The sequence below is a fragment of the Momordica charantia genome, assembly GCF_013281855.1.
Source record: "Momordica charantia cultivar OHB3-1 chromosome 6 unlocalized genomic scaffold, Mcharantia_2.0 BLBB01000006.1, whole genome shotgun sequence".
Lineage (NCBI taxonomy): Eukaryota > Viridiplantae > Streptophyta > Magnoliopsida > Cucurbitales > Cucurbitaceae > Momordica > Momordica charantia.
In genome coordinates, this window is record NW_028275164.1 from 8653839 (window position 1) to 8663885 (window position 10047).

General features: G+C 34.8%; 2 protein-coding genes across 2 annotated transcripts; both read left to right on the forward strand.

Annotated features, from left to right (window-relative positions):
- Nucleotides 1-393: 393 nt before the first annotated feature.
- Nucleotides 394-6109, forward strand: LPAT3 (lysophosphatidyl acyltransferase 3). Its single transcript, XM_022298617.2, is given in 12 exon segments — nt 394-691; nt 1169-1291; nt 1522-1561; nt 1683-1756; nt 2222-2281; nt 2843-2878; nt 2880-2921; nt 3088-3246; nt 3335-3460; nt 4272-4364; nt 5252-5338; nt 5429-6109. Coding segments are annotated over 12 exon segments (1143 nt in total). The 5' UTR covers nt 394-610; the 3' UTR covers nt 5651-6109.
- Nucleotides 6110-7074: 965 nt separating this feature from the next.
- LOC111021620 (pentatricopeptide repeat-containing protein At1g08070, chloroplastic) lies at nt 7075-8961 on the forward strand. Its single transcript, XM_022298643.2, is given in 3 exon segments — nt 7075-8371; nt 8373-8658; nt 8661-8961. Coding segments are annotated over 3 exon segments (1563 nt in total). The 5' UTR covers nt 7075-7117; the 3' UTR covers nt 8684-8961.
- The last annotated feature ends 1086 nt before the right edge of the window (nt 8962-10047 follow it).

Genomic DNA, 10047 nt, shown 5'->3' on the forward strand with positions numbered 1-10047 from the left:
TTAATAAAGTAAATGATACTTAAAAAGTCTTTTAATATTCTAACCATTGGATTTAAATTAAATATATAACCTACTAACTATTGGTTACTAACTAGTGACATATTTGTAAATATAAAATTTGATGAAAGACATAATTATCTAAAAATAATTTTTCAAAATCCTCTCTTTTTAACATAATAATAATAATATAAATTTAGATAGTATAGATTTATTCTAAAATCCAAAAATATCCCATTGAAACTAAGTCCAAAACTAAATACTAAATTAAAACTTCTAAAATTCCCCATAAGCAAAGTGAAATTATGCCAAAATCGTGTGGAAAAAATTTGTAATTTGATGGCAGAATATTTATAGATATTTAAGGAAATGATTACACCAATCAAAATTTTTCTATATTTTTCCTCTCGCAAACCGAAGACAGAAAACAGGAAGGCCAGGCCATGGCCAGCAAGTTTCAGTTAAAAATCTGCGATCACCATCACTATGTTCATAATTTGGAGCTTCTTCCAAGGGCACCCATCGCACTTCTAACTCCTTAAAATCTCCCATTTTCTATTATTCAACCCAATTTTCTCTCTTTTTTATTTCTTTTTTTTTTTTCATCTTTGCCATGGCGATCCCTGCCGTGCTCGTTATTGTTCCTCTCGGCGTTCTTTTCATCCTTTCCGGCCTCATCGTCAATTTTATTCAGGTTTTTGGAGATTCCCTTTTTGTTGTTTCTTCTCCTGATTATTTATTGTGGTTGGAATCGATTTTTTCATTTGCGTATTTGCAATTAGAAGGGTTGAATCATTCTCGGAATGGCGTTCTATCTGATTCTGTGTTCGGGTGGGCCGTAGATCATATCAAAATCCTGATTTAATTGCAAACTACGTAGAACTATAGATTGTTTGAATCTGTAGTTAAGCACGAAGATGAATGGAAGTTTGTATCTGGTTCGCAGGGCTATAAATTATAATTTTAATGAAGTCTGTTGTATGGTTTGTTATTAATATTATTATTATTATTTTTGATAATTTGGTGATGAGATCGTAGTGATTCAAACAGTATTTGACTCCTAAAAGCTAAAGATATACGAGCTACTGGCATTAATCAATTATTCTGAATCTAATATTTCCTATATTCTTATTTGTTATTTGAAACTCTTTTATCTTAATTGAACTTTCAGGCACTTGTATTTGTTCTTGTTCGTCCCATTTCAAAGGGTGTATACAGGAGAATCAACAAAGTAGTTGCTGAATTGCTATGGTTAGAGCTCATTTGGCTAATCGATTGGTGGGCAGGTGCCAAGGTCTCATGGTTTCTTTAAAATATGTTTTGGTTCTTAATATGCATCTCTTTGCTAATGCTATATTTGCAAATAGTTACTCTTTTGTGATGAATCTTTTTCTATTAAGTAAATGAAATATGCATTTAGAACATTGAACAACTAAAATTAACATAGATAGATGAGCATTTCTCTAATCAGGCATCCCATTTCTTGTGACTTGAGTTTGCTTAGGTAATTTGTTCTTATTGCAGGTCGAAGTGTATACAGATCAAGAAACCTTTAAATTAATGGGTATGATATTATGTTTAATTACTAGAGCTCTATCCTCTCTCTTTCTTTATTATTATAAATTAAATGTTGAAAACGTATATGAATGCAACTAGAACACAATCTTATGCATACAAAATTACAGGTAAAGAGCATGCACTCGTTATGTGCAACCACCGAAGTGACATTGATTGGCTTGTCGGATGGGTCCTAGCCCAGGTACTTTAAATTTGTTGCATCTAGAGTTAGCAGGGCAGGGCCATAAATTTTCTTGGACGGGAAAAATTTTTACATCCTAACTTTTTATATACATAATCTAAAAGTTTTGAGTATTTTATATATAATTGGCTCCACCCTTGCATATGGGTATTGGTTTGTGCTATAGTTTTGAGACATTTCTTTCATTACCATTATGCTTGGTAGATTATGTTATGATCATATTGTTTCTTCACAGGATTTTCTTGAATAGTCAATTTAAATAGATTAGCCCAATCTACATTATTGAGGAGTGGGGTGAATTGCTTAAGACAATAGTGGGTTATTTCATTAATTCAATTCTTTTCTTTGTTCTTACCTCTGAGGTATGGAACTTAACTTGGACCATATATTTATAACTTGTGCAAGACATGCTAAAATGTTTTTCTTTTTCCATTACTGTTTCAAAATTAACCCTTCTTATTGCAGCGTGCAGGTTGTCTCGGTAGTGCCTTAGCCATTATGAAGAAAGAAGCAAAATTCCTCCCAGTAAGTATTAACAATATGGCATTTTAGCTAGATGAAACTGTAAAAAATACATGTATTTCTTTAAGTTGCATTATCTATCAGCTCTGACCCATTTCATGAGTTGCTGACTTGCTGCCGTCACTGTAATTGATAATTAGATTTGAAAGATTTGAAATATAGAATTTATCCCTACCTATCTTTCAAATTTGTGATTTTTATTGAATTTTAGGCATAAGTATTGACTCAATTAACCTTTCCAGGATCTAATTACCATTCTAAATGATATTCAATAGTTGGTATATTTTGCCTATTTACTTGGTGAGCCTGAGAATGTCTTTTTTTGGTGTAGTTTCCATGAATAATCTACAGATTCTCTTAATTTTCCCTATTTTAAATGTTCTCTTCATTTTCCCTACTTTTAGCAATGGCTACAAAATTTTCTCTTGGGCCAATATTTTCAGGAGTCTTTAGTTGCAATGTTGAGACGCTGAGTTTGTTCATATATCTCTTTCAGTTAGACTGGTTGAGTTTCCCTAAGGATTCGTTTGCTAATTGACAAAAGACATCATGCTACTTTTACAGGTCATTGGCTGGTCAATGTGGTTCTCTGATTATATTTTTTTTAGAAAGAAGCTGGGCGAAGGATGAAAGTACTCTGGAGGTGAGCTTAGACGCTAGCAACAGTAGTTACATAAGCATTTTTCTTTTTGAAGAAACAACTTTCGTTGAGAACAAATGAAAGAACCTGAGGATCTATAATGCAGTTATAAGCATTTTGTCTCTCCATTTACCTTCCATTTTCTAACATCCGAGGATTTTTACTGCAGTCAAGTTTTCAGTCGCTTGAGGATTTCCCCATGCCATTTTGGTTGGCACTTTTCGTCGAGGGAACTCGTTTTACACAACAAAAACTTCTAGCATCTCAGGAATATGCTGCATCTAGAGGATTGCCTGTCCCTAAAAATGTTCTGATTCCTCGTACAAAGGTGAATTGAATAGTCCTCTACTGTTGCCAATCAAAAGTGAGGATAAATGCATGAAGTCTATCCTTACAATCACCTTGTTTTTCTGCAGGGTTTTGTTTCAGCAGTGAGCCATATGCGTTCATTTGTTCCAGCTATTTATAATTGTACTGTGGCGACTTCCCCCAAAGATCGCGCACCTACATTGTTGAGGATCTTTAGAGGCCAATCGTTCGTGGTAGGCCAACATAAACTATAGAATAATAATTATTGACTAATCCATATAACATTCCTGGAATGCTTCAATTGTTTCTCTTATCCCATCCATGTCCATGAAGACAACAATTATTTACAAATTCATCTACTTCATGGATGGAGTATTTTTAAAGGAGAGAGAAATTTCCATTGATGAAATGAAATTATGAGAGAGTACCAACATGTACATTGGTACGAAAACTGGAGAAACTACACAACTTTGAACCCAACAAACTTGAAAAGACGAATATTAAAAAGCTACCATAAACTTTACAAACGACAACGGCCTAACTTAAAGATTTACAAAAATTGACAGCATCTGCTCTACTTTTCCTAGAAAAACATCCTGCTTGCTCCTTTGGGGCCTGTGTTATGTCAAGTTGTGTTTCTCTGTCACAAATTGCTTGAAGAAAATATATGCTCGCTATTTAAGATGTGGTCTCCTTCCAAATAGATGATTCTACTAAATTCCTCTTGGACATGGCAGAAGTACAGTCCCTATGTGGAAGGTGTAGACTGTTTTATGTGATCTGTGGAACTAATGCATTAAAAAAACATTATCAAGTATATAATAATCAGAGATTCAGAGGTAAGTATGGGTTATGTCAGCAATATTATCCTAACTCGAAATGAACTGATCCCAGATTAGGCTAATTACTTTGGTGCTAGAATAAGAGCATATTAAAACTTGATGCTGTTATTGGAATTGATCCCTACATTCGTATGAACAAACCGATTGGTTTTTGTATCTTCTACAAAAGAAGGTATGCACCTAATGTGTTCCCATTCCACAGGTAAAATTGCAAGTCAAGCGACATGAAATGAAGGAATTACCGGAAACTGCAGATGGGATCTCACAGTGGTGCAAGGATTTATTTGTTACCAAGGTATGGGGAACAATTGCTTAAGAGATAACTGAAGCTAGTTAGTTTCAAAATCATGTTCACATTGACCCTACAAAACACTTAGATCAACGAGCTTATATCCTTGGTTAAAAAATTTCATTTCATTTTCATTTTTTTGTTTGGCTTGACCAATGTTAACTTATTTATATTATAGGTTAAATTACAAGTTTAGTTATTGAAACTTTCAAAATTGTTTTTAATAGGTTCTTGAAGTTTAAAAGGTATCTAGTAGGTCCCTAAAGTTTTAACTTTATGTCTGACAAGTCTCTAAACTTTAAAATATCTAATAGGCCCCTAACCTTTTAATAGGTTGTCCATGACTTAAAAAAAAAAAAAAATATATATATATATATATATATATATAGGTAAAGGATCTACGATCGCAAAATTTAAAGTTTAGGGACGTGTTAGGCACTTTTAAAGTTCAAGGACTTGGACAGAGAATTGAAAGTTTAGAGACCTATTAGACACAACTTTGAAGCTCGGGCTAATACAAAATCAGAAATAAGAAGTCCAAAGAGATTCAATCAATAATGAATCTCAGAGGTGATAGAAAAGGTTGTTAATCTTTCTTCCTGTCTTGAGACATAGATAAAATTATAGAAGCAGCTGAGCTATTAGCTTGATTCATCAATAAGCAACTATTTAGTCAATTATTTGTTTGCTTTGGTTGAAGCCAATAGTAGGAATGAGAAACATACCTTTCAGTTTTCTTCTGTACTTTTAAAACTTTACTTGTATTTTGTCATTGCTCCCCAATGAGACAGAGTTAAACTTGAACTTTGTGCATTTCCAATTACAATTGCCTTTAAACTCTCTCTGTGTTCTCTCCCTCTCTTTGTTATTTACTCCCTTGGGAAACTTTTCAGGACACGTTATTGGAGAAGTATGTGACCAAGGATTCATTCAGTGATCAACAACCTATGAACATCGGCCGACCAAAAAAGTCGTTGGTGGTATGTATAGTTGACATTAAGACTAATAAACCACGCGATAATCTATATGCATTCTCCGCCGTTCTTATTGAACCTGGATATTTCTAACAGGTTGTTATTTGTTGGTCAAGTATCCTGGTTTGTGGCATTGTTAAATTCTTCCAATGGTCTGCACTCCTATCCTCATGGGAGGGCATTGCATTCTCAGTTGCCCTCTTGATTCTAATAATCCTTGTTATGCAACTCCTCGTTCATTCGTCCGAGTCGACGCGATCTACACCTGCCAATGTACTGTCTCAAGATCCCGCCAAGGAACGGCTACTTAAGAAATGAGATAAGCCTCTGTCATGTGGCTATCAGAATGCATCATGGATTCACATTCACTCCATTCTTTGTGAAATTTAGCAACTCTTTCAACACCAAAGTATAGAATAGAAATTCTGTCTGAAGCATCATTCCAATTTAGGCATTTGGGGTTGGTTCAAGTGTGTAGGTGTATTAATTAAAACTTTATTACTTGTATAGCCATAGTGATTGGTAGAAGTAGCATTCATAAAATATTTGTCCTCTTTGTACACGTTCAATACTTCAATCCCATTCTTTTCATTTCAATGGAAAAAAGGTTCCATTTACTAAAGGGGATTAAAATGTTGATGAAGATGTGAATATTGAGGTCTCATGGAAATATCCATGAAGTATCTATCAATATTAATGAATATTTTTAGAAAAATCATAGAATAACTTAGAAAGTTTATTTCATAAATAAATTGTAACTCTTATTATTAGTTTTTATATTCATATTTGTTATCTTTTTTTTTTTTGGTTTTCGTTGACTTTTTTATTACTTCATTGATATGTTTATGTCATAGGATTTGTCAATTGACCTCTAATGTTAATGTGAGATCTTCCACTTTATGACGAAAATATTAATAGAAATGTCTAGAGGTTGATGAATAGAAATTGTGGTCAAATTAAAAAAAATATGTAAATTACTACCCAAATAGTTATCATGTTGAAAATATTGGTTTTTAAAGTATTTATCATAATTGAAAAGTAGATTAGCCAATAATATAATATGAAATAGTTGGTGATATGAAAATATAAATTTAAAGACAAGCTATTTGAAAAATAGATTTGTATTCCATGTTTTTAGTGACAAATATGTGTTTGGTAGTCTAATTGAAAATTGAATCTGGATTTTAAAAATTATTCAACGTGTTTTTTTACCAACCAAATGTTTAATTCAATTTAAAAATATTATTAATTAATTAATTTATATTGTGTATAATTATTATTTTACAATATTATATAAATTTATAAAATATAGTTTTAATTTCCAAAAAGATGAAATGTGTTTGTAACCGAAATAGTACATTTATCAAAATATTTATATTATTTAATGTAATTATGCATTTGTATTTTGTAGTAAGAAAAATGTAATTTTACATTTTCAAAATTTTTAAATTCAAAATATGAAAAGAATTAAAACATAAAAATATTATTGTTCAGAATTTCTGTACTGTTTGGATCTAGAAAATTTTCCCTAGAATACAAAAAAAGGAAAAAAAAAAAAAGTTTCCAACTGCTTCCTTCCATTTCTCCCGGCGACTGAGGCGACGGCGGCGAGCGAACTCCCGACAACTGAGGCGGTGGCGGCGTCAAACTTAATCCGGCGACAATCGTGGAAGCTCACCGACTGAGACCAGTCAACGCCACCAAATGTTCAGAATTTGTCTCAACTGCTCAATATAGTTGGTAAATACAGTTTGCAGACAACCCTTTGCGAGGAAGGATCATAGCATGCTATTAAAACCTCGAAAACCCTCAATTTCGATCGCTCAACTTGCCCAGATCCACGCCCAACTCGTCACAAATCCGAACCCTCTCAACTTCAACCCTTTCCTCGGCGCTTTTGTAGCTTCCATCGCTCCTGAAAATGGCCTCTTCCTCTACAACCAAATGCTTCGCCACCCATCTTCATCTTCCCACAACCACTACACCTTCACCTACGCCCTCAAAGCCTGTTCCTCGCTCCATCAAACCCACAAGGGCCTCGAAATCCACGGCCATCTAGTTAAATCTGGCCACCTTTCCGACATCTTCATCCAAAATTCACTGCTCCATTTCTACATTGTCGATGGCGATGTTCCTTCTGCTTCTCGAATCTTCGCGTCCATGCCTGACCCAGATGTGGTTTCCTGGACATCCATCATTTCGGGGCTCTCCAAGCTGGGTTTTGAGGAGGAAGCTCTAGTTAAGTTCTTGTCTATGAATGTGAGGCCTAATTCTGCTACTCTTGTCACTGCTTTATCTGCTTGTTCTAGTCTTGGATATCTCAAGCTTGGGAAAGCTATACATGGGCTGAGATTGCGGAGTGTGGATGAGGAAAGCGTTAGTTTGGACAATGCCCTTCTGGACTTCTACGTCAAATGTGGGTCCTTGAGGAGTGCAGAGAACCTGTTTGTTAAAATGCCTAATAGAGACGTAGTGTCATGGACTACAATAATTGGGGGTTATGCTCAGAGTGGATTGTGTGAAGAGGCTGTGAGGATCTTCCAAAACATGGTCCAAGAGGGAGAGGCTGAGCCCAATGAGGCCACTCTCATTAATGTATTATCTGCTTGTTCTTCCATGTCTGCTCTGAATTTGGGTCAATGGATTCATTCCTATATCATCTCTAGGCCTGATGTGATACTTAATGGAAATATCGGAAATGCTTTAATAAACATGTATGTCAAATGTGGTAGCATGGAAATGGCAGTTAGGATCTTCAAAACTGTTGAACACAGGGATATCATATCATGCAGCACAGTCATAACTGGGTTAGCCATGAATGGCCTAGGCAAGCAAGCTTTTGTTCTGTTCTCACTCATGCTAGTTCATGGCGTTTCTCCAGACGACATAACATTTCTTGGCCTGTTATCTGGATGCAGCCATGGTGGGCTGATCAATCAAGGCTTGATGGTGTTTAAAGCCATGAAAGATGTTTATAATGTTGCACCTCAGATGAGGCATTATGGCTGCATGGTGGACATGTATGGAAGGGCTGGACTTTTTAGATGAAGCAGAGGCATTCATGAAGGAGATGCCTGTGGAAGCAGAAGGCCCAGTATGGGGAGCTCTGCTGAATGCTTGCCAGATTCATGGGAATGAGAAGAAGTATGAGAAGGTTAGGGAATGGCTGGTTAGAACTAGAAGCAAGGGGGTGACAGTGGGAACTTTGGCTTTGTTGTCAAATACTTATGCAAGTTGTGACAGATGGAAGGATGCTAATGAAGTGAGAGACACCATGAGAAGTAGAGGGTTGAAGAAAATGGCGGGATGTAGTTGGATCGAATTGGTTGACCATTGAATCCTCTGGGTTAGATAGAGAGTAATATGGGTGAGTCCTTCCTAATGGATTAGCCCATTTGACTCTTCTTGAATATCTTAGAGGCAAAGGGATTTTTTTCGTTTGTTTTGTTTTTGGTCTTAATAAGCTTGGTAGAGTTTTTGTCTTGGCGGTGTAGAGTAATTTGCTCGATCAATGGTTCTCATGTATCGTTTCCAAGGGATTAAGTACTGTATGCCCACCAAGTGTCTGTTTATATACATTGGTTTGATGCAATCTGTTGATCAGCTTGCTCTCTGAGTTGGGCTTATAATTATATGTTCGTTCTTCAGCATTTTGAATTTATCACTATTTTTTAATTTAGTTTTAAGATAGCTATTTGAGTTTGAATTTGGTATCAGATAAAAAATTGGATTAAAAGCTCCTTTTATGGTTGGTTAAGAAGTGTAAAGTAATCAATTTTTTTGCATTTGATTTTAGAGAAACCACCCAGAAGTAGGGTGAGTTTAAAATAACGGTTAGAAAGGTGAGGAGTGCCTAACTCATTAAATACACTTTTCAATAATTTTATACAGTTTAGATAGATTAATGATTATTAAACGTCATTTAAGAAACCCTTTCTTAAAACGTTTTGTCGTTTTTCTTACTGTTTCTTCTAAAAGTGGTTATTGGAGAAATGCTTCGTTTGAAAAAGTAAAAGTCATCCTAAACTTGAGCAAGGTCTTCAGTTAACTTACTGTGTCAAGCCTCACTTTTAGTCTTGCTGAGGATTTTGAAATTGGATTTTCTTTCTTTCTACTCTGGTTTGACTAGGACGAAGCTTGATTGTGGCAAAGGTGGCTGTGGAGCATGCACTGTTATGGTTTCTAATTATGATCCAAATTTAAATAACTGCGTGTGTCTCTGCTTGGTTTCTTTCATGTATATTTTCTGAAATATATTGCAATTGAAGTTTTATCAAACTAAACCTTGAATATATACTATCTTATTTCAGGCACTATGATGTTAATGCTTGCTTGGCTCCTGTGTATTCTGTAGAAGAGATGTATGCAATAACAGTTGAGGGTCTGAGTGGTCATAAACGTGGATTGCTTCCAATTCATGTAATATATGCCACTTTTCAGATTCTTTATTATCAGGTACTTTACTTATTTATGTTGTCATTTAGTATCCCATTAGGCTGTGATTCTGGTGATAAAATTTCAACTCAGTTGTACTAAATTGTGAAGACTCTGATCCTTTTATCCCATTTCATTTGAAATTCTGGATCTTATTTTTCTCTTTTGATGGCAATCTTGATCTTATTGGGTTTAAAACTGTATATAAAAGTTGACTAGGACCCTAAGCCTTATATCTCAGTCACACTAGAGAGGGTAGAGGATAACAAAGAAGACTTCAA